At 40.5% G+C, this 26097-nt stretch overlaps 1 protein-coding gene across 1 annotated transcript in view; it reads right to left on the bottom strand.

Annotated features, from left to right (window-relative positions):
* LOC139765204 (protein disulfide-isomerase A4-like) overlaps positions 1 to 26097 on the bottom strand; it is a 94096-nt gene that overhangs the window by 60228 nt on the left and 7771 nt on the right. Inside the window, exons 2-4 of the mRNA XM_071692506.1 lie at positions 21532 to 21664; positions 16457 to 16659; positions 5529 to 5686 (exon numbers count right to left, since the gene is read on the bottom strand). Of these exons, the coding sequence (XP_071548607.1) occupies positions 5529 to 5686; positions 16457 to 16659; positions 21532 to 21664 (494 nt within the window). The remainder of the gene's footprint in view (positions 1 to 5528; positions 5687 to 16456; positions 16660 to 21531; positions 21665 to 26097) is intronic.

Raw genomic sequence — 26097 nt, 5'->3', positions numbered from 1 at the left:
ACATCGATCCAATTCACTCTATTCCTTGCCCTCCTTTCACCCTCCTGCATGTTCAGGCCCCAATCACACAAAATCTTTTTCACTCCATCTTTCCACCTCCAATTTGGTCTCCCACTTCTCCTTGTTCCCTCCACCTCCGACACATATATCCTCTTGGTCAATCTTTCCTCACTCATTCTCTCCATGTGCCCAAACCATTTCAAAACACCCTCTTCTGCTCTCTCAACCACGCTCTTTTTATTTCCACACATCTCTCTTACCCTTACGTTACTTACTCGATCAAACCACCTCACACCACACATTGTCCTCAAACATCTCATTTCCAGCACATCCATCCTCCTGCGCACAACTCTATCCATAGTCCACGCCTCGCAACCATACAACATTGTTGGAACCACTATTCCTTCAAACATACCCATTTTTGCTTTCCGAGATAATGTTCTCGAAACATAGCTAGCACAAACTGTTCACCACAGGAAAATCTAGTTATCAAGAATGAGCTGTGTGAGTTAAGTAATGTCAAATGTTATGTGTAGCAAGGACAGATTGTATGTTTGTAGACAGAATACCAGCAGTCCATGTGTGGGTGAGGCAGAAAGAAAAGACAGATACCTGGACAAGAAATGCAACTTGACAACTAATGAAGCACTGGCACACTACTCAGCCATCACTAACCCACCCGATACCAAAGTAAGTAGTACCAGTAATATACCCCCCTGGTCAGTGGCTGCCTTCAAAATACTATCTCCAACTTTGTACAACTCTGGGTAATTCCCTGCCATGAAGCCAACTTACCCTACTTCCAAGAGCTGAAATCCTCTCTTTTTATATCTATTTATAATTATCCTATGACCAATTTCTATGCTCGAGTCCTAGTATTATCCAGGAAATCTGTAAAGGATACTACATCATAAGGCTGCACTACTTCCAGTAACAGGGAAAATGTAAGACTCCCTTGGAGTAAGATGTTATTTGACAAGACAACTCCCAGTGAGACTGCCTAACCTCAGATGACTTTTCACTCATGGTGCAACTTCAAACAAGTGGAGTCCATGCAAAAGGAGAAAGGAGGAGTAAATGTGAATAAAAGCAAGGTTATTCAGGTTAACCAGTGCAAAGACAAGTTAGTTGATGCATAAATTTGAATAGAGAAATCTTGGAAGTGGAAAAGTGTTTTAGATACCTAGGAGTGGGCATGTCAGAAATGGAACCATGGAAGCAGAGGCAATTCATAGGGTGGGTGAGGGAACAAAAGGTTCTAAGAGCATTAAGGAATGTGGGTTAAGAAGGTAGCTATATGGGGTGGTAAAAATGGGTATGTTTAAAGGTACAGTAATCCTAATGGTGTTGTACGGATGAGAGGCATGGGCTATGTCTGAGAGTGCACCAGAAGAGAGTGACTGTTATAAATGAAGTGTTTGAGGATAATACATGGCAAGTGGAGGGATGATCGAGTACTTAATGATAGAGTAAGAAAGAGTTGGTAAAAAGAGTATGATTGAGAGAGCTGAAAAGGGTGTCCTGACTTGTTCTGGACATATGAAGAGAATGAGTGACAAGAGTTTGAAAAAAAAAATGTATCAGAAGTAGAAGGGACAAAGAGAAAGGGGACAATGAGTTGGATATAGAAGGATGGAGAGAATGAGATTTTGTGTTTGGGGCCTGAACATACAGGAAGTGAAAGGCATGCACACAAAAGAGCAACTTTGTTGCAATATTGTATGAAGAGAGCAATATGCTATCACTGGACTAAACCAAGGAATACGGATCATCCATGGGAAACCACACAAAGGTCTGTAGAGCTTGGTTATGAGTTATGGCTTTTGATGCATTACACACAACAGCTACAGAATAGGCCTTTTCTTTATATGTTTCTGTTACCACCTCAATGACATAAGAGACGTTAAACAAGTATGAGAAAAATCATTTTTATTTTTATTTTTTCATACTTGATTGCTCTTACATACAAAGAAAGGCCACAGCTGCTCACATCTATTCTCTACCTGTCATGTGTAATGTACTGTAACCAAGCTCCCTATCCACAACCAAGGCCCACAAACCTTTCCATGGTTTACCCTGGATGCTTCATACACCCTGGTTCAATCCAATGAAAGCAATCAACCTCCTGCATGTTCAGGCCCCAATCACAAAATCTTTTTCACTCCTTCCTTGCACCTTCAATTTGATCTCCCTGTTCTTGTTCCCTCTACTTCTGACATCTACATTCTCTTTGTCAACCTTTCCTTATTCATTCCCCTTCTATGTTCAAACCATTTCAGCACACCCTCTTCAGCTCTCTCAACCACACAATTAATATTATCTCACCTTCCTCTTGCCCTTTCATTTCTTAAACTACATCACAATGCATATTGTTCTCGAACATTTCATTTCCAACATACTTACTCTCCACCCTACGGTCTTATTCAGAGCCAACACCTTGCATCCATATCGTAGTGTTGGGACTACAATACTCATTTTTGCTCTACTAAATAATGATCTCTCCACTCATTCATCAGTGCTACTAGAAGCTTCACCCCCTAAACCACTTCTGCTTCCATGGTTCCATTCACTGCAATGTCCACTCCCGGTATCTAAAACACTTCACTTCCACTTTTTTCCATTCAAACACACCCTAACTAACCTGTCACAACTCTGCTAATCCTAGTAACCTTCCTTTCATTCACATTTACTCTCAACTCCCTCCTTTTACACACCACTCCAAACTGTATTTTGTCACTTTCGTCTGGCACCAGTGCTGTATCAGCAAACAACAACTGACTTACTTCCCAGGTCCTCTCATTCCCTACAGACTGCATGCTCACCCCTCTTTCCAAAACTCTTGCATTTACCTCCCTCACCATCCCATCCACAAACAAACATGGTGACATCTCACATTCCTGCTGCTGACCAACATTCATTTGGAACCATTCACTCTCCTCTCTTCTTACTCATACACATGCCTGACATGCTTGATAAAAACTTCTCACTGATTCTAACAGCATTCTTCCCATACTGTATATTCTTAGGACTTTCTGCAAGACAACTCTATCATATGCTTTCTCAAGATCCATAAATGCCACACACACATTGTTCAAAGCAAATACTTGATCTACACATCCTAAATCACTTCTAACCCAATCTGATGCTCTGTACATGTCTTAACCCTCTCAATCACTACCTTCCCATATAACTTACCACACTCATCTTACCCCCCTTACCTTTATACAATGGCACTATACATTCATTCCACCAATCCTAAGACCTCACCATGATTCAAAAACACTAAAAATCTTAACTAACCAAACAATAACACAGTCATCCACTTCTTGATAAATTCAAATGCAATACCATCCAATCCAGACAACTTGCCACATCTCATCCTACATAAGGCTTTCAACACCCCTTTTCTCTTCACCAAACTACTCTCCACAACTCTCACTTCATATACCAACCGGACCCAAACACTAGGTCTGCATCTGCCACCATATCATCAAACACATTTGATTGTCCTTCAAAATACTCATGTCATCTCTTCATCACTTCATCAGTACCTGTTGCCACTTCCCCTTTTGCCCCTTCACTGATGTTCCTATTTGTTTTTTTTTGTTTTTTGCATATTATCAACCTTCCAAACATCTTATTCTGCCTAAGTTTACTGATACTCATTCACCTGAACTCTCATTTGCTCTCTCTTTCAACCCTTGCAACTTTCTCCTATACATCCCATCAGTCATTTGCATACCTTCCCTGTACATAGCACCCAAATGTCTCCCTTTTCTCTATCACTATCAGCTGTACTTCTTCATCCAACCACTTACTACTCTTTCTAATATCCCCAAGTCCCAACATTCACAAGCTATATGCATCTCTTGCACATGCTGGCACTGTTCCCCTAAATAGCTCCCATTCTTTACAGGCTCCCCTCACTTCACATACTCTCTCTTTTTGCCATTCTAAACTCAATCTTTCCTGGTATTTCTTCACACAGTTTCTTTCTCAAGATCACTTACTCTCACCACTCTCTTCTCCCTGACATTGTTTCTACTTTTCCAAAAACCTCTACAAACCTTCACTTTCGACTCCAGCAGATAGTAGTACTGAGACATCCCATCAGGTACCCCTTTCAGCACTATCACACATACAAAAGTATCATTTTCACATGCTATGCCTATCAATTAATAAGCAATCCATTAATGACCAATGACCTTCTCTCCTACACTTGTGTATGTCCCTCATTTCAGACCAGGTATTCCTTTTTTCAGCATTTGGCTCCACAAGCTGTTCACCATTTCCATTCATAATACTCAATACCCAACGCTCCTCAATTATACCCTTAACTTCCACATTACTTAGCTTTGAATTCAAACCTTCCAAGACTAACTCCTGGTCTCTTACATCAAAACTGCTGACACACTCACGGAGCTGCTCCCAAAACACTTGCCTCATGATTTTTCTTCTCATGATCAGGTGCATAAGGACAAATATAGTCACCCTTCTGTCGCCAAAGACTTTCCTTTTTACCCACATCAATCTAGAATCTACTTCCTCACACTCTCACACCTGCTTCAGGAGTAGCTCTACTCCTTCCTTAGCTCTTGTCCCATCATTAATCCCTGACTTTACTCCAAAGACATTTCCAAACCATTCTTCCCCTTTACCTTTGAACTTTGTTTCACTCAGAGCCAGAACATCCAGATTTCTTTCATATCTCTCCTCTTTCTTCATCTTCATTATATGCACACACATTTCAACACCCCAGCCTGAACCTTTGAGGAGGATGAGCACTCCATGCTTGGCTCCTCATGTTCCATCTTTTAGAAATATAAATACAAGAAGATGGGATTTCCAGCCCCTGCTCCCGCCCCTTTTAGTCACCTTCTACAACATGCAGGGAACACAGAAGTAGAATGAAGTTGACAATGAATGGAAAACTAATAAAATACCAAGTACAGACGTAAAAGTAACATGGAGTGGAAAAACACATAACCATCACAATTATAGTCAAGACTACACACTTTTTTATACAGTGGCTTTCTTACCACTAGAAAAAAATTCTGAGCATGTATATATGTGGTCATCGACAAAAAAGTTGCCAATCTATAAAATGAGAGTAAATTTCAGTTTTTCATGTACTTAGTTCAATATTTCTCATAATGTGCCCATGTCTCTATGAACCCATGGGAGGCCTCCTTAATTTTTTCTACCTCTGGACAACAAGTTCAAACTCATGCCAGCACAGATTCATGAAGCTTTCACCAAAATTATCGCATCAAAAACAGAAATCAGATGAAAAACAAAAATAACCAATGAAGACAAAGCATTTCTCCAACAAATGCATTAAATCTTAGTAGTAGCTACAATTACATAAACACTAATAGTGATAAAAGCCACACACAAGGAGCTAAGTTAATCAGATTACAGATTCTAATCCCCATGCAATTCCAGCGGGATGAAAGACTGTCCTAAATTCCATTATCTAATGTTGTCAATGTTTCCCATTAATTTCATTAGCATTAAAAATTACTTACAGCTTTGCAATGTCGACACCAGGGAGCATAAAATTCTACAAGGATGAGATCTTTGGACTTTACAGTTTTGGAAAAGTTAGCAGCAGTGAGGACCATGACAGCTGAGGGAGGAGGTACGTAGTCAGGATCAGCATGCATACGCATGTAGTTCACCAGGGCTGTTGAGAAATATATACCAAAGTTTCTCAAACATTTTGCTGCAATTTCTAAACATACACAAGAAAAAGGCAAATTCAAATCAGCAATGTATGTTCAATGACTGCAATTTCGATCTCTCAAAACAATAGCCCATACAAAATTATACAACATATTCAAAAATATTTTGCAAAATACAGAAAAACCTTTATTACCCAGCATTTTCTATCCAAAAATATATAGTATCCAAAATTTCCAACATCTTCAAATACAAATGAATATACTGATAAGTATAAATACAATTTCAACCAACTTCTGCAGCCCACTTACAAAGCTTCTTAAAATTTCATGCCATTCCATTAGTTCCTGATGCCAATGTCTAGTCTTAGCAGCTACAGTTTTCATTTGTGCTGACTCCATTGTCTGCTATTTTCTATGTCCTGCATTTTCTACATTTAAATCTTGCATGATATAAGACAGCAATCAAAACAAAGAAGTAAAACAAGTTATACTGCCATTACATCAAAAAAATATACATTTGTAACTGACTGGAGAAAAGTGAGAATCATGCAGATCTAACAATAAAAACCACTTAGACCTCTCCAGTGACTTACCTATGCAAGATACAGCTTGTAGGACATCATCTACTTTTGAATTTCCTTCTATAAAATAGCATACTGATCAGAACTACATTCCAGAATTATGGAACTGGAAAGCTTTCAACTGGACACTTAACCTTTAAAAAGCTGGTTTGGTCCAGAAATTTAATCACAGAAAATCTTTTTCACTTACATTTTAACAAAAGAAAGGCTGTATTTGCTCATTTCCATTCTCTTGTTGCTATGTTCAATAAACTATAGCCACAGTCACCTATTCAAAACCAGGCTTCAAAGACCTTACTAATGTTTATCTCAGCTACTTAACATGCCCTGGTGCAGTTCGCTGACAGCACGTCAATTTCCATATAACAAATCATTCCAGTTTACTCTATTATGTGCATACTTTTCATCCTCATGCATGTTCAGGCCCCGGCCACTGAAAATATTTTTCACTCCATCCTTCCACCTCCAGTTTGGTTTCCCCCTCTCCTTTTTCCCTCCACTTCTAAAACAGATAACCTCCTTATCAACTTCTTACTCATTCTTTCCATATGTCCAAGACATATCAGCACACCTCCAGCTCTTGCAACCACACTTCTCATTACAATGCCTCTCTCTTGCACTTTTATTACTTACTCTATCAAACAACCTCACACTACATGTCATTAAACATTTTATTCCTTATGAAGCTAACCACCTCCACACATTCTCATCTATAAACCATGCCACAAACCCATACTTCACCACTGATAGGACTACTATACCTTCAAGCACACTCATTCTTGCCCTCCCATATAATGACAATACTTTTCACACATTCCTCAATGCTCTAAGATACTTTGCCCACCCTATGACTAACACATGCTTCCATGGTTCATTTGCTGCCATGTCCACTAACATTTATCTTTATCTAAAACACTTCACATCCTCCACACTTTCTTCAATCAAACTGACATTACAATTAACCTGTCCCTCTGCCTTGATAAACCTAATAACTATGCTTTTCTTCACATTTACTCTTCAGTTCCTCCTCTCATACACTCTCCAAAGCTCCATCACCAACTTTAGTTTTTCACTTTTCACCAGAGTTGTGTCATCAGTAAACAAATGAGTTGCTTCCTAGGCCTCCCTTATCCCCTACAGACTGCACAGTCACCCCTTTCCAAGACCCCTTGTATTTACCTCCCTCAGTACCCAAATAAACAGTCATTTAGATATTATACACCCCTTCCAAAGACCAACCCTCAGCTGGAATAATTCACTCTCCTCTCTTCCTACCTGAACACATGCCTTCCACCCTAATAAAAACTTCTCACCACTTCGAGCTGCTTTCCTCCCATCCTAAATATTCTTAAGACCTTCCAGAACATATCTCTATCAATCCTATCATGTACTTTCTCCAAATACGTAAATATGATATAAAAATCCTTGTTTCTTCAAGTATTTTTCAAGCACATTCTTCAAACAACTTATAAAACAATAATGAGCATTCAAAAGTAAATATAAATATATATATATATATATATATATATATATATATATATATATATATATATATATATATATATATATAAATATATATATATATATATATTATCCCTGGGGATAGGGGAGAAAGAATACTTCCCACGTATTCCCTGCGTGTCGTAGAAGGCGACTAAAAGGGGAGGGAGCGGGGGGCTGGAAATCCTCCCCTCTCACTTTTTTTTTTTTTTTTTTTAATTTTCCAAAAGAGGGAACAGAGAAGGGGCCCAGGTAAGGATATTCCCTCAAGGGCCCAGTCCTCTGTTCTCAACGCTACCTCGCTAATGCGGGAAATGGCGAATAGTATGAAAGAAAAGAATATATATATATATTTTTTTTTTTTTTTTTATAAAAAAAAAAAAAAATATATATATATATATCTATATATATATTTATTTATTATATTTTTTTTATTATACTTTGTCGCTGTCTCCCGCGTTTGCGAGGTAGCGCAAGGAAACAGATGAAAGAAATGGCCCAACCCCCCCCCCATACACATGTATATACATACGTCCACACACGCAAATATACATACCTACACAGCTTTCCATGGTTTACCCCAGGCGCTTCACATGCCCTGATTCAATCCACTGACAGCATGTCAACTCCGGTATACCACATCGATCCAATTCACTCTATTCCTTGCCCTCCTTTCACCCTCCTGCATGTTCAGGCCCCAATCACACAAAATCTTTTTCACTCCATCTTTCCACCTCCAATTTGGTCTCCCTCTTCTCCTCGTTCCCTCCACCTCCGACACATATATCCTCTTGGTCAATCTTTCCTCACTCACTCTCTCCATGTGCCCAAACCATTTCAAAACACCCTCTTCTGCTCTCTCAACCACGCTCTTTTTATTTCCACACATCTCTCTTACCCTTACGTTACTTACTCGATCAAACCACCTCACACCACACATTGTCCTCAAACATCTCATTTCCAGCACATCCATCCTCCTGCGCACAACTCTATCCATAGCCCACGCCTCACAACCATACAACATTGTTGGAACCACTATTCCTTCAAACATACAAATTTTTGCTTTCCGAGATAATGTTCTCGACTTCCACACATTCTTCAAGGCTCCCAGAATTTTCGCCCCCTCCCCCACCCTATGATCCACTTCCGCTTCCATGGTTCCATCCGCTGCCAGATCCACTCCCAGATATCTAAAACACTTTACTTCCTCCAGTTTTTCTCCATTCAAACTTACCTCCCAATTGACTTGACCCTCAACCCTACTGTACCTAATTACCTTGCTCTTATTCTCATTTACTCTTAACTTTCTTCTTTCACACACTTTACCAAATCAGTCACCAGCTTCTGCAGTTTCTCACATGAATCAGCCACCATCGCTGTATCTACAACAAACAACAACTGACTCACTTCCCAAGCTCTCTCATCCCCAACAGACTTCATACTTGCCCCTCTTTCCAAAACTCTTGCATTCACCTCCCTAACAACCCCATCCATAAACAAATTAAACAACCATGGAGACATCACACACCCCTGCCGCAAACCTACATTCACTGAGAACCAATCACTTTCCTCTCTTCCTACAAGTACACATGCCTTACATCCTCGATAAAAACTTTTCACTGCTTCTAACAACTTGCCTCCCACACCATATATTCTTAATACCTTCCACAGAGCATCTCTATCAACTCTATCATATGCCTTCTCCAGATCCATAAATGCTACATACAAATCCATTTGCTTTTCTAAGTATTTCTCACATACATTCTTCAAAGCAAACACCTGATCCACACATCCTCTACCACTTCTGAAACCACACTGCTCTTCCCCAATCTGATGCTCTGTTCATGCCTTCACCAAAGGTGAGTAATGTGGCAGTTGAGGGAATAATTGGTATACATGGGGTGTTCAGTGTTGTAAATGGAAATGCTGAAGAGCTTGTAGATTTATGTGCTGAAAAAGGACTGGTGATTGGGAATACCTGGTTTAAAAAGCGAGATATACATAAGTATACGTATGTAAGTAGGAGAGATGGCCAGAGAGCGTTATTGGATTACGCGTTAATTGACAGGCGCACGAAAGAGAGACTTTTGGATGTTAATGTGCTGAGAGGTGCAACTGGAGGGATGTCTGATCATTATCTTGTGGAGGCTAAGGTGAAGATTTGTATGGGTTTTCAGAAAAGAAGAGTGAATGTTGGGGTGAAGAGGGTGGTGAGAGTAAGTGAGCTTGGGAAGGAGACTTGTGTGAGGAAGTACCAGGAGAGACTGAGTACAGAATGGAAAAAGGTGAGAACATTGGAAGTAAGGGGAGTGGGGGAGGAATGGGATGTATTTAGGGAATCAGTGATGGATTGCACAAAAGATGCTTGTGGCATGAGAAGAGTGGGAGGTGGGTTGATTAGAAAGGGTAGTGAGTGGTGGGATGAAGAAGTAAGATTATTGGTGAAAGAGAAGAGAGAGGCACTTGGAAGATTTTTGCAGGGAAAAAATGCAATTGAGTGGGAGATGTATAAAAGAAAGAGACAGGAGGTCAGGAGAAAGGTGCAAGAGGTGAAAAAAAGGGCAAATGAGAGTTGGAGTGAGAGAGTATCATTAAATTTTAGGGAGAATAAAAAGATGTTCTGGAAGGAGGTAAATAAAGTGCATAAGACAAGGGAGCAAATGGGAACTTCAGTGAAGGGCGCAAATGGGGAGGTGATAACGATTAGTGGTGATGTGAGAAGGAAATGAAGTGAGTATTTTGAAGGTTTGTTAGATGTGTTTGATGATAGAGTGGCAGATATAGGGTGTTTTGATCGAGGTGGTGTGCAAAGTGAGAGGGTTAGGGAAATTTCGATTTGGTAAAAAGAGAAGAGGTAGTAAAAGCTTTGTGGAGGATGAAAGCCGGCAAGGCAGCAGGTCTGGATGGTATTGCAGTGGAATTTATTAAAAATGGGGGTGACTGTATTGTTGACTGGTTGGTAAGGTTATTTAATGTATGTATGACTCATGGTGAGGTGCCTGAGGATTGGCGGAATGCGTGCATAGTGCCATTGTACAAAGGCAGAGGGGATATGAGTGAGTGCTCAAATTACAGAGGTATAAGTTTGTTTAGTATTCCTGGTAAATTATATGGGAGGGTATTGATTGAGAGGGTGAAGGCATGTACAGAGCATCAGATTGGGGAAGAGCAGTGTGGTTTCAGAAGTGGTAGAGGATGTGTGGATCAGGTGTTTGCTTTGAAGAATGTATGTGAGAAATACTTAGAAAAGCAAATGGATTTGTATGCAGCATTTATGGATCTGGAGAAGGCATATGATAGAGTTGATAGAGATGCTCTGTGGAAGGTATTAAGAATATATGTTGTGGGAGGCAAGTTGTTAGAAGCAGTGAAAAGTTTTTATCGAGGATGTAAGGCATGTGTACGTGTAGGAAGAGAGGAAAGTGATTGGTTCTCAGTGAATGTAGGTTTGCGGCAGGGGTGTGTGATGTCTCCATGGTTGTTTAATTTGTTTATGGATGGGGTTGTTAGGGAGGTGAATGCAAGAGTTTTGGAAAGAGGGGCAAGTATGAAGTCTGTTGGGGATGAGAGAGCTTGGGAAGTGAGTCAGTTGTTGTTCGCTGATGATACAGTGCTGGTGGCTGATTCATGTGAGAAACTGCAGAAGCTGGTGACTGAGTTTGGTAAAGTGTGTGAAAGAAGAAAGTTAAGAGTAAATGTGAATAAGAGCAAGGTAATTAGGTACAGTAGGGTTGAGGGTCAAGTCAATTGGGAGGTAAGTTTGAATGGAGAAAAACTGGAGGAAGTAAAGTGTTTTAGATATCTGGGAGTGGATCTGGCAGCAGATGGAACCATGGAAGCGGAAGTGGATCATACGGTGGGGGAGGGGGCGAAAGTCCTGGGAGCCTTGAAGAATGTATGGAAGTCGAGAACATTATCTCGGAAAGCAAAAATGGGTATGTTTGAAGGAATGGTGGTTCCAACAATGTTGTATGGTTGCGAGGCGTGGGCTATGGATAGAGTTGTGCGCAGGAGGATGGATGTGCTGGAAATGAGATGTTTGAGGACAATGTGTGGTGTGAGGTGGTTTGATCGAGTAAGTAACGTAAGGGTGAGAGAGATGTGTGGAAATAAAAAGAGCGTGGTTGAGAGAGCAGAAGAGGGTGTTTTGAAATGGTTTGGATCACTGTCTCCCGCGTTTGCGAGGTAGCGCAAGGAAACACACGAAAGAAATGGCCCAACCCACCCCCATACATATGTATATACATATGTCCACACACGCAAATATACATACCTACACAGCTTTCCATGGTTTACTCCAGACGCTTCACATGCCCTGATTCAATCCACTGACAGCACGTCAACCCCGGTATACCACATCGATCCAATTCACTCTATTCCTTGCCCTCCTTTCACCCTCCTGCATGTTCAGGCCCCGATCACAAAATCTTTTTCACTCCATCTTTCCACCTCCAATTTGGTCTCCCACTTCTCCTCGTTCCCTCCACCTCCGACACATATATCCTCTTGGTCAATCTTTCCTCACTCATTCTCTCCATGTGACCAAACCATTTCAAAACACCCTCTTCTGCTCTCTCAACCACGCTCTTTTTATTTCCACACATCTCTCTTACCCTTACGTTACTTACTCGATCAAACCACCTCACACCACACATTGTCCTCAAACATCTCATTTCCAGCACATCCATCCTCCTGCGCACAACTCTATCCATAGCCCACGCCTCGCAACCATACAACATTGTTGGAACCACTATTCCTTCAAACATACCCATTTTTGCTTTCCGAGATAATGTTCTCGACTTCCACACATTCTTCAAGGCTCCCAGGATTTTCGCCCCCTCCCCCACCCTATGATCCACTTCCGCTTCCATGGTTCCATCCGCTGCCAGATCCACTCCCAGATATCTAAAACACTTTACTTCCTCCAGTTTTTCTCCATACAAACTTACCTCCCAATTGACTTGAACCTCAATCCTACTGTACCTAATAACCTTGCTCTTATTCACATTTACTCTTAACTTTCTTCTTTCACACACTTTACCAAACTCAGTCACCAGCTTCTGCAGTTTCTCACATGAATCAGCCACCAGTGCTGTATCATCAGCGAACAACAACTGACTCACTTCCTAAGCTCTCTCATCCCCAACAGACTTCATACTTGCCCCTCTTTCCAAAACTCTTGCATTCACCTCCCTAACAACCCCATCCATAACCAAATTAAACAACCATGGAGACATCACACACCCCTGCCGCAAACCTCCATTCACTGAGAATATATATATATATATATATATATTTTTTTTTTGCTTCGTCGCTGTCTCCCGCGTTTGCGAGGTAGCGCAAGGAAACAGACGAAAGAAATGGCCCAACCCACCCCCATACACATGTATATACATACGTCCACACACGCAAATATACATACCTACACAGCTTTCCATGGTTTACCCCAGACGCTTCACATGCCCTGATTCAATCCACTGACAGCACGTCAACCCCGGTATACCACATCGATCCAATTCACTCTATTCCTCGCCCTCCTTTCACCCTCCTGCATGTTCAGGCCCCGATCACACAAAATCTTTTTCACTCCATCTTTCCACCTCCAATTTGGTCTCCCACTTCTCCTCGTTCCCTCCACCTCCAACACATATATCCGCTTGGTCAATCTTTCCTCACTCACTTTCCATGTGCCCAAACCATTTCAAAACACCCTCTTCTGCTCTCTCAACCACGCTCTTTTTATTTCCACACATCTCTCTTACCCTTACGTTACTTACTCGATCAAACCACCTCACACCACACATTGTCCTCAAACATCTCATTTCCAGCACATCCATCCTCCTGCGCACAACTCTATCCATAGCCCACGCCTCGCAACCATACAACATTGTTGGAACCACTATTCCTTCAAACATACCCATTTTTGCTTTCCGAGATAATGTTCTCGACTTCCACACATTCTTCAAGGCTCCCAGAATTTTCGTCCCCCTCCCCTACCCTATGATCCACTTCCGCTTCCATGGTTCCATCCGCTGCCAAATCCACTCCTAGATATCTAAAACACTTCACTTCCTCCAGTTTTTCTCCATTCAAACTTACCTCCCAATTGACTTGTCCCTCAACCCTACTGTACCTAATAACCTTGCTCTTATTCACATTTACTCTTAAATTTCTTCTTTCACACACTTTACCAAACTCAGTCACCAGCTTCTGCAGTTTCTCACCCAAATCAACCACCAGCACTGAATCATCACCCAATAACAACTAACTCACTTCCCAAGCCCTCTCAATCCTTAACAGATCGCATACTTGTCCCTCTCTCCAAAACCCTTGCATTCACCTCCCTAACAACCCCACCCATAAACAAATTAAGCAACCACGGAGAAATCACACACCGCTGCCACAAACCGACATTCACTGGGAACCAATCACTTTCCTCTCTTCCTACTCGTACACATGCCTTACATCCTCAATAAAAACTTTTCACTGCTTCTAGCAACTTGCCTCCCATATACATTTATTTATATTTATTTATTTTGCTTTGTTGGTCTCCCGCGTTAGCGAGGTAGCGCAAGGAAACAGACGATAGAATGGCCCAAGCCATCCACATACATATGTATAAACATACAAGTCCACACACACAAATATAAATACCTATACATCTCAATGTATACATATATATACCCACACAGACATATACATATATACACATGTACATAATTCATACTGTCTGCCTTTATTCATTCCCATCGCCACCCCGCCATACATGGAATAACAACACCCTCGCCCCTCATGTGTGCAGGGTAGTGCTAGGAAAAGACAACAAAGGCCCCATTCGCTCACACTCAGTCTCTAGCTGTCATGTAATAATGCACTGAAACCACAGCTCCCTTTCCACATCCAGGCCCAACAGAACTTTCCATGGTTTACCCCAGACACTTCCCATGCCTGGTTCAATCCATTGACAGCACGTCGACCCCGGTATACCACATCGTTCCAATTCACTCTATTCCTTGCACGCCTTTCACCCTCCTGCATGTTCAGGCCCCGATCACACAAAATCTTCTTCACTCCATCTTTCCACTCCAATTTGGTCTCCCACTTCTCCTCGTTCCCTCCACCTCTGACACATATATCCTCTTGGTCAATCTTTCCTCACTCATTCTCTCCATGTGACCAAACCATTTCAAAACACCCTCTTCTGCTCTCTCAACCACGCTCTTTTTATTACCACACATCTCTCTTACCCTATCATTACTTACTCGATCAAACCACCTCACACCACATATTGTCCTCAAACATCTCATTTCCAGCACATCCACCCTCCTGCGCACAAGTCTATCCATAGCCCACACCTCGCAACCATACAACATTGTTGGAACCACTATTCCTTCAAACATACCCATTTTTGTTTTCCGAGATAATGTTCTCGACTTCCACACATTCTTCATCGCTCCCAGAATTTTCGCCCCCTCCCCCACCCTATGATTCACTTCCGCTTCCATGGTTCCATCCGCTGCAAAATCCACTCCCAGATATCTCAAACACTTCACTTCCTCCAGTTTTTCTCCAATCAAACTTACCTCCCAATTGACTTGACCCTCAACCCTACTGTACCTAATAACCTTGCTCTTATTCACATTTACTCACAGCTTTCTTCTTTCACACACTTTACCAAACTCAGTCACCAGCTTCAGCAGTTTCTCACATGAATCAGCCACCAGCGCTGTATCATCAGCAAAAAACAACTGACTCACTTCCCAAGCTCTCTCATCCACAACAGACTGCATACTTGCCCCTCTTTCCAAAACTCTTGCATTCACCTCCCTAACAACCCCATCCATAAACAAATTAAACAACCATGGAGACATCACACACCGCTGCCGTAAACCTACATTCACTGAGAACCAATCACTTTCCTCTCTTCCTACACATACACATGCCTTACATCCTCGATAAAAACTTTTCACTGCTTCTACCAACTTGCCTCCCACACCATATATCCTTAATACCTTCCACAGAGCATCTCTATCAACTCTATCATATGCCTTCTCCAGACCCATAAATGCTACATATACATACACTGACATATACATACATACACATGTACATATTCCAACTTGACTGCCTTCATCCATTCCCAGCACCACCCTGCCCCACAGGAAACATCATCGCCACCCCCTGCATCAGTGAATTAGTGCCATGAAATGGACAAGGCCACATCCGCTAGCATCCATACACGAGCTGTCATGTATAATGCACTAGAACCACACTCCTATCCACATCCAGTCCCAATAGACTTTTCCATGGTTTATCCCAGACATTTCACATGCCCTGGTTCAGTCCACTGACAGCACGCTGACCCTAGTATACCACATCACTCCACTTTACTCCATGCATGCCTTTCACAGTTCTGCATGTTCAGGCCCTGATCACTAAAAATCTTTTTCACTCCATCTTTCTACATCCAATTTGGTCTCCTGCTTCTCCTTGTTCCCTCTACTTCTGACACACATATCCTCCATTCCTCTCTCATTCTATCCTGATGTCCCAACCATCTGAACACACCCTCTTCTGATCTCTCAACCACATTTATTTTATTTCCATGCATGTAATAAAGCTTTTACTCAACTATCCACTTCATACTCACATGACTTCATTGAAAAATGCTACTAAACTAACTTCAGATACCTTTGGCAGTTCTTGCTCCACTGTAATCTTCAACAGGCTGTCCCTTCTTGAAGAGTTTAATGGTAGGATAGCTAGATACCAGGTGCTCCTTGGCCAACTCCTGTTCCTTAGTAGCATCCACTTTTGCCAAATTTATGCTTTCCTCTTTTAATTCTTTTGCAGCTGCAGCATACTCAGGAGCTAACTGTTTGCAATGACCACACCTGAAAAAGTTGTCTGTCTGTCTATCATCATTACCTCCACTCCTAATTTTCCTCAAGGTGGATTAGGTAACAGTACATACAGTTCTTCTAATCACTCATAAACATCCTTAATCTACACCGACTGTTCATATGAAACATGGACTTCCATCCATAAATTGTTTCAATTACATCTAATCCTTCATCAAATTTTTAAATCTTCATCTGAAATATCCCTAGCCCTACTCAACTCTCTTATGACATCCACACCCATCTTTTGTATTCTCTATCTCTCCTTTGTGTACGTCTGTATTACTGTATCTTCTTGACCAACCAATTTGCCGTAAATAATACATGGCCATACCATCCTCGACAACTTTCACCCATATCACTTGCTAATGATTTCTCCACACCACAATCTTAACTCTATTCTTTATTTTCTCTCTTTTTATAAAAGTTCTCAAAAGTATTATTCAAATGCCTGGCACATCTATCCATTGTTTCTTGTCTTAGCAAGGTAGCACCAGGAACAGATAACAAAGCCTTAGAAGAAAATACTAACTTAGCACTTTCCTCTATTCCCTCTTTTGCTTCGTAATATGCACAGAAGTAACATTCTCACAAAACTCAAGGGATAACACAAATCTTTGGGAGTTGTTGAAGAGTACAAATATCCTGGAGTAATGGTCAGCAGGGATGGTAAAGGAAAGCTGAAGGACAATACAGTCATACAACCTGGAGGAAAACAGATCCACAGTATACTAAAAGAACTGCAGCCTTCACAAGATGCTTCCATGAGGGAGATCTTGTCAACACTCTTGAGGTATGGATAACACTCATGACACTGATGAAAACAGAAAAAAGTAACACAATAAAGGGTCTGGATGTGTGGCAGGAAAACACATGGACAATAGCCTCTCATGATGTTTTGCTGGGAGCAATATGTGGCAGATGAAAAAGCAGTGAAGATACAATATATTAAGATGAAGGTACAATGAAAAGATGACAAAAGACATGGGACAGACACAGCACGTAAATTGTTCTGGACTAAAATTATTTCAAATGAATGCTACAAGAAAAATTTTCACCTTTTGTAACAAAATAAAGAGAAGACAACAGAAGATGTGGACAGATGCAGCAAATGAACTGTTCAGGGATACAAGTATTTCAAATGAATACCCCACAAGAATTTTTCATCCAGCGTAATGAAATAATTTTGTGTGTAATGGCAATGAATGAATAAAGACAATCTCATTTGTTAAATGAAGTGTGAACAACAAGCACTTTTATTTTCGTGAAAGTCCATGTCCACTTTATAATACTTAAGTTGACCACTTAAGGTCCCAAAGTTATTGTTTTCAAACCTTAAAGTTGATTTTTCTTAACCCAATTTCAACAATATTCATATAACAATGAAAAAAAAAATCAGTTCCGTCCAATGTTTTCATTGTAATAATCATTTAAAAGTACTGTAAATGTTTCAACACAATGCACTAAAAATTAAAAGAGTAAGGCATGGGTGTCAGAGGAGTTACCAATGCTCACGTTTTATCATTCATTTACCTACACTGAATTGCTGATAACTGCTTATCATGTTTTATCTAATGAATCTTTTTTGCTGTAATCAGTCTCATCTAAAGATAATTTTCATAGCAGACACTACAAAAGTTGATAGAATTTCCAGATGCACCAGTCAGATGCAGTGTTGTTAAGTTAGGTAAGCACAAGCAACACTACCTCCATTTTTTCGAGTAAATCTTCCTTGCCTCATCTGAGTGAGTCAGTGTTCATAAAATCATCCACACATTCCAAGGATAGATGATTATCATCAAATAATTTCCAAACTTAAATTTTCTTTTTTTTTTCATACTATTCGCTATTTCCCGCGATAGCGAGGTAGCGTTAAGAACAGAGGACTGGGCCTTTGAGGGAATATCCTCACCTGGACCTCTTCTCTGTTCCTTCTTTTGGAAAATTAAAAAAAAAAAAAAAAAAAAAAAAAAACGAGAGGGGAGGATTTCCAGCCCCCCGCTCCCTTCCCTTTTAGTCGCCTTCTACGACACGCAGGGAATACGTGGGAAGTATTCTTTCTCCCCTATCCCCAGGGAATATCATGAGCAAATGATTAGGGCTCATATCAGCATCCATGTCAGATATGAGAATAAAAAACATCCTTTCTGCCTCACCCACACTTGGAATACTGACCTTCTGTCTACAAACAGACAATCTCTCCTTGTTACACATAACACAAGTCAACACTTAACTCACACAGCTCATTCTTCATAACTAAATTTTTCTGCGGGGAGCGCTATGTGATAGCCCTGCCTTTTGGGAAAATGGTGGGAGCAGTAGATGGCAGTAGCAGGTGAGAACATTTAGGCAGGAACATTATGTAGAAGTAGGCAGGAGCATTAGGTAGATACATTAGGCAGTAGTAGTCAGTTGGAGTACTAGGAAGGAACCTCTGCAAAACACTGCACTAGAGTTGCCCTCTGCCAGTGGCCTGTTAAGGGAGAGGCACTAAAAGCCAAGAAGTGTCACTGGAGTCCACTAATTATGGAGACTATTGCCATGGTCATCCCCTAGAGGGAGTGCCAGTTGAAATAGGTGTCAGAAAAACAGATAGATAGTTGCTAGTATGGCAAAATGAGATTTCTCCATGTATGCATGATATCTTTTTTAGGCATGAAAAGCAGTAAAATGTTGGTATCAAGCCTCACTCTTTGACATGGAAGCTAATGACATCCAACAACACTGGATTGGAGATCACCACTTATGGAGACTTTTGCCATGGCCACCCCTCGATGGAATTCCCAAAGGGAACAAGTGTCAGAGATATAGATATATAGTTAATGACACTGTCAAGTGATGTAGAAGTAGCTTACCTTACAGCACCTTTATTTTAACATATTACAAATAAGGAATTCAGTTGGGGTTTGATTCCTTTCCCAGCTTTAAACATACTGAAAACCTCCAAATCTGTACAGGAGTGACTAAAGTCCACTCCAAATTTGCTAATCTGACTGATGCAAGGAGTTAATGAACACAACAGCAATCTGGCCATTTTGGATGAAGTAATATTCTGATAGTTTTCCTGCAACATAAGTAACCAGCTAACAAAACATATATTTGGAGACTAAAAATTCTGCTTGTTTTCTATGACTCATTTCAACATATGGGTGGATTTTTCATTAATCAAAGGAGAATGAATGCTAACATCAGCATTACCTCAACTTGAGGTAATTACCAATCTTTTCATTTATTTTTTATTATTATTATTATTATACTTTGTCGCTGTCTCCCGCGTTTGCGAGGTAGCGCAAGGAAACAGACGAAAGAAATGGCCCAACCCCCCCCCCATACACATGTATATACATACATCCACACACGCAAATATACATACCTACACAGCTTTCCATGGTTTACCCCAGACGCTTCACATGCCCTGCTTCAATCCACTGACAGCACGTCAACCCCGGTATACCACATCGCTCCAATTCACTCTATTCCTTGCCCTCCTTTCACCCTCCTGCATGTTCAGGCCCCGATCACACAAAATCTTTTTCACTCCATCTTTCCACCTCCAATTTGGTCTCCCTCTTCTCCTTGTTCCCTCCACCTCCGACACATATATCCTCTTGGTCAATCTTTCCTCACTCATCCTCTCCATGTGCCCAAACCACTTCAAAACACCCTCTTCTGCTCTCTCAACCACGCTCTTTTTTTTTCCACACATCTCTCTTACCCTTACGTTACTCACTCGATCAAACCACCTCACACCACACACTGTCCTCAAACATCTCATTTCCAGCACATCCATCCTCCTGCGCACAACTCTATCCATAGCCCACGCCTCGCAACCATACAACATTGTTGGAACCACTATTCCTTCAAACATACCCATTTTTGCTTCCCGAAATAATGTTCTCGACTTCCACACATTCTTCAAGGCCCCCAGGATTTTCGCCCCCTCCCCCACCCTATGATCCACTTCCACTTCCATGGTTCCATCCGCTGCCAGATCCACTCCCAGATATCTAAAACACTTCACTTCCTCCAGTTTTTCTCCATTCAAACTCACCTCCCATTTATTTACATTCATTAATTATACTTAATTGCTGTCTCCCATGCTAGCACAAGGAAATAAACAAAAGAATGCCCCAACCCACCCACATACACATGTATATACATAAATGCCCACAAACGCACATATACATTTCAATGTATACATACATATACATACACAGACATATACATATATACATATTCATACTTGCTACCTTCATCCATTCCCGTCACCAACCCGCCACAATCATCTTGCTACATCAAGAGTCAAAAACTAGTCAAAACCCAAAGCTAGTTCAACTTGAGGTAATTACCAACCAATCTTTTTATTCATTTACATTCATTTATTATACTTAATTGCTGTCTCCCATGCTAGCACAAGGAAATAGACGAAAGAATGGCCCAACCCACCCACATACACATGTATATACATAAACGCCCACACACGCACATATACATTTCAATGTATACATACATATACATACACAGACATATACATATATACATATGTACATATTCATACTTGCTGCCTTCATCCATTCCCGTCACCAACCCGCCACACATGAAACAGCAAACCGCCCCCCCACCCCGCACGAGGTAGTGCTAGGAAAAGACAAAAAAGGCCACATTCATTCCCACTCACTCTAACTATCATGTGTAATGCACTGAAACCACAGATCCATGGTTTACCCCAGACGCTTCACATTACAAAACTTACCCAAGAAATAAGACCTAAGTTTACACCCAGTCATATCATCATATTTGCATTCTAACATGAAATGCCAACCCAGTACAGCATCTGGAAAGTTATCTCTAAAACAACTCGCTTACCATGGGGCATAGAATTCAATCATTAGGATATCAACTGAATTAACAACATGAAGAAAGTTATCCCTTGTTAAAACAATGACATCATCTTCCTCCACCACGTCCATGTTAGCATCATGATCGACCGCTGGTATCTCTGAAATAGGGCAAGCAATCAATACCTAAATATGTAACCCTAATACAGTTAGGAAATGGGAAACAATTCAACTTTAAGGTATGGTAAGTCTCTAGTTTTAAGCAATGTTAGGTGAAGTTTCATGATGTCTCACTTTGTGCATGTTGTAGCCGCTCTTTTGTTAACTCTTCATTTTTCCTACTCAAAGTTTAAGGGTACCACAGAAATAACTTGTGGATCTGAATGAAATAGCAAATGATTCCCAATAAGTATAAGCAATTTAGAAGAGGAGCTACGAAAGCTACTTAATACATGAAAGAGGTTAGGACTATCAGTTTAAAAGGAAAAAGAAGGGTTATGGAAAAGAAAAGTTGTTGAAACAAGCACAGATGTATGGGTTCAAATTCTGCTTAGAGGGGAGAGAAAAACTGCCTCAAATTTATGCTATAAATACAAATGAAAATAATTGAACCTGGATAACACTCATCAATCTACTTACACTTACTGTAATATGCAACAAACACAATGTTCAACCTAAGTATATTAAAATTATGTAAAGGACACAAGATATCTGAATTACTAAATACATTTATTAACCCTTTCTTTGCAGTATTCATAAAATTACTGGAAAGGCTGTGTGGAGTATACTCCAGTATCCAAAAAAAATTCATTTTTTACAATCAACAAGAATTTGAGTATCTAAATAACATGTACAACCTCATGAGGCATTGTTTATATTTTCTGAGAGGTCATTAATATAATTCACACAAGTGCTAAAGATATGAGATATTCCTGGAGCATTTTCTGGCACAAATAGTGGTATATTCTAAATGCATTTTGTCATACATATGAATATACATTTTCATCAAAAATATCTTTTTTTACACAGCTTTAAAAATAATTATGTACTTAACACCAGGGCACAAATCTTGTAAAGGCTTCCTTGACATTTCCACATATACTTGAACTGACCACTGAATGGAAAAAATTGAGGCTACTGAAACAATGCCAAAGAACACCTATAGAATAGAGAGAGAGCAGCAAAATTGCAGTGTATGGGAAGGAAGGTTGAAGTGATGCCATTAGAATCTATAAGACAAATCTTTTGACTTCACTCAAGTTAATATCATAATCATAAAGAGGAGGAGGAGCCACCCAAGATATGTGAGCAGCACCCCACAATAGGGAGAATAAAACAAAAGTATATATGAAACAGCTACTCACAATTAAAATAATTACACCACCTACATGTGACACTTCCAGCTTTGGGGAAGCAGACTTTGTGATTGTGTGGGTTTCCAAAACAGAGTGGAATTTATGGTTATGCCCAATAAATGTTATTACATTGTAGAATTGTGGTATTTCAAAACTGAACAGTGAGGAAAGAACTGATTTTTAGAAAGAGATACAGAGAAAAATTACATTTGAACACAAATGTTTCAAGATTACTGCTTCCCTATCCCGAAATGGTGAACAGATATGAGAGAGAGAGAGAGAGAGAGAGAGAGAGAGAGAGAGAGAGAGAGAGAGAGAGAGAGAGAGAGAGAGAGAGAGAGAGAGAGAGAGAGAGAGCGTGCGTGCGTGTGTGTCAAAAGGTAAGAGGGAAGAAGACAGTTGAAGTACGTAAAGTAGAAACATTAGCATAAGAGAAATGAGTGTTGAAGGAGAGATCATTTACAGAAAGAAAAGAAGAGAGTAGGTGATAGGACAGAACCCTGATGAACACCACTATTGACAGGATGAAATTGGAAACTGCACCACTGATAAGTATTGAGATGGAAAGGTGAAACAAGAAAAGAAGCAGCAAGACCAAAGAAAGGGAGTTTAGAAAGCAAAGACTTGTACCACATCCTATCAAATGCTTTGAGGGTGTTGAGGGCTATGACAAAAGTTTCACCAAAATACCAGAGGAGGAGGATCAGAGGTAAGTCATATTGGAGATATGACCAGCAAACCTAGGACTGTGATATCCATAACATTTTCAATAGTTAAAAAGCGAGAAAAAAGGAAAAAGGATTTGTGGGAATTATGTGTTAAGTATTGTTTGAAAACACGAGGGTGTAGGATTGGGGTTCATATGGTTGCTGCAAGGGAAAAAGATAGCAATCTAGGCCTGAATTAGGGTGCATAAATGCTGCAATGCTGACTCAAATCACTGCAGCCATCATTATTCTTCCCAAAACCCAGGTGGTAGCATCTATCTGGTCTATTATGGCCCAACATCCATTATTACTACTAAGAATAGCTGAAGTGGGTGACACTATATGTATTGATGAAATCATCATTCTGTTTTCATTCTGATATAATTACTATGAAACATACACTCAATAAGAAACATTCATAAAGATATGAGATAAGTATAAGAAGTAAGGAAAATTTGGTTATGGCAGCAGCATTAACACAAATTGTGTAATACTTCTCTCATGCCTAGAAGGCAACTGAATATAGGTCATGTAATGGAATTTCAACACCTATATCCCTTACCTCCCATACCCATACAGAAAACTTAGACTGAATCATGGCAGGAAATCTCAATTTGAATATTATGGGTGGGGAGGTTACATAGGCACTGCATATATCCATGGGCAGGGTACCTGAGGATTAAATAATGCTTACAGTGATGCACAGGTAAGCTAGACTTCACTAATGTCTTTGGTTTGGGTATGTGTCTAGGGTTCCTGTTTTCTTCTGTAAAACAGACAAGAATGGGGGGATGATAAAGGTAACACCCCAACTTTTTAATGGTACTGTAATAACAAGTACTGATACGTAGCACCAGGAAACAAGTCCAACAACATGGCTTTTATCCACCAAAGAACCTATGGGTCAATACATTAAATTCCAATAATTCTAAAAGCCAAAAGAACATATGACATTTCTGTAATGCATTAGTACCAGTTTAGACACATCGCTGAAATAACTTAAGGACTGTGGCAGAAGCACATATGAATGGATTCCAACTAATTATTAAGGAAAATTATATTATTTTGGGTAGTATGATCTGCAACATTATGTTTTCATCCTACAATACTTTATGTGCAACACAAGGTAAGACTATGATTCTAAAGGAGAATGCGAGTTAATGAAATACAAAGTAGTAGATTTTTTTTTTTTTTTGCCGGTCTCCCGCGTTTGCGAGGTAGCGCAAGGAAACAGACGAAAGAAATGGCCCAAACCACCCCCATACACATGTATATACATACGTCCACACACGCAAAATATACATACCTACACAACTTTCCATGGTTTACCCCAGACGCTTCACATGCCCTGATTCAATCCACTGACAGCACGTCAACCCCGGTATACCACATCGCTCCAATTCACTCTATTCCTTGCCCTCCTTTCACCCTCCTGCATGTTCAGGCCCCGATCACAAAATCTTTTTCACTCCATCTTTCCACCTCCAATTTGGTCTCCCACTTCTCCTCGTTCCCTCCACCTCCGACACATATATCCTCTTGGTCAATCTTTCCTCACTCATTCTCTCCATGTGCCCAAACCATTTCAAAACACCCTCTTCTGCTCTCTCAACCACGCTCTTTTTATTTCCACACATCTCTCTTACCCTTACGTTACTTACTCGATCAAACCACCTCACACCACACATTGTCCTCAAACATCTCATTTCCAGCACATCCATCCTCCTGCACACAACTCTATCCATAGCCCACGCCTCGCAACCATACAACATTGCTGGAACCACTATTCCTTCAAACATACTCATTTTTGCTTTTCGAGATAAAGTTCTCGACTTCCACACATTCTTCAAGGCTCCCAGAATTTTCGCCCCCTCCCCCACCCTATGATCCACTTCCGCTTCCATGGTTCCATCCGCTGCCAGATCCACTCCCAGATATCTAAAACACTTCACTTCCTCCAGTTTTTCTCCATTCAAACTCACCTCCCAATTGACTTGACCCTCAACCCTACTGTACCTAATAACCTTGCTCTTATTCACATTTACTCTTAACTTTCTTCTTTCACACACTTTACCAAACTCAGTCACCAGCTTCTGCAGTTTCTCACATGAATCAGCCACCAGCGCTGTATCATCAGCGAACAACAACTGACTCACTTCCCAAGCTCTCTCATCCCCAACAGACTTCATACTTGCCCCTCTTTCCAAAACTCTTGCATTCACCTCCCTAACAACCCCATCCATAAACAAATTAAACAACCATGGAGACATCACACACCCCTGCCGCAAACCTACATTCACTGAGAACCAATCACTTTCCTCTCTTCCTACACGTACACATGCCTTACATCCTCGATAAAAACTTTTCACTGCTTCTAACAACTTGCCTCCCACACCATATATTCTTAATAACTTCCACAGAGCATCTCTATCAACTCTATCATATGCCTTCTCCAGATCCATAAATGCTACATACAAATCCATTTGCTTTTCTAAGTATTTCTCACATACATTCTTCAAAGCAAACACCTGA

The sequence above is a fragment of the Panulirus ornatus genome, chromosome 53, assembly GCF_036320965.1.
Source record: "Panulirus ornatus isolate Po-2019 chromosome 53, ASM3632096v1, whole genome shotgun sequence".
NCBI lineage: Eukaryota > Metazoa > Arthropoda > Malacostraca > Decapoda > Palinuridae > Panulirus > Panulirus ornatus.
Note: the sequence above shows the minus strand (reverse complement) of the source record. Positions and strands in the feature narration are given on the sequence as shown.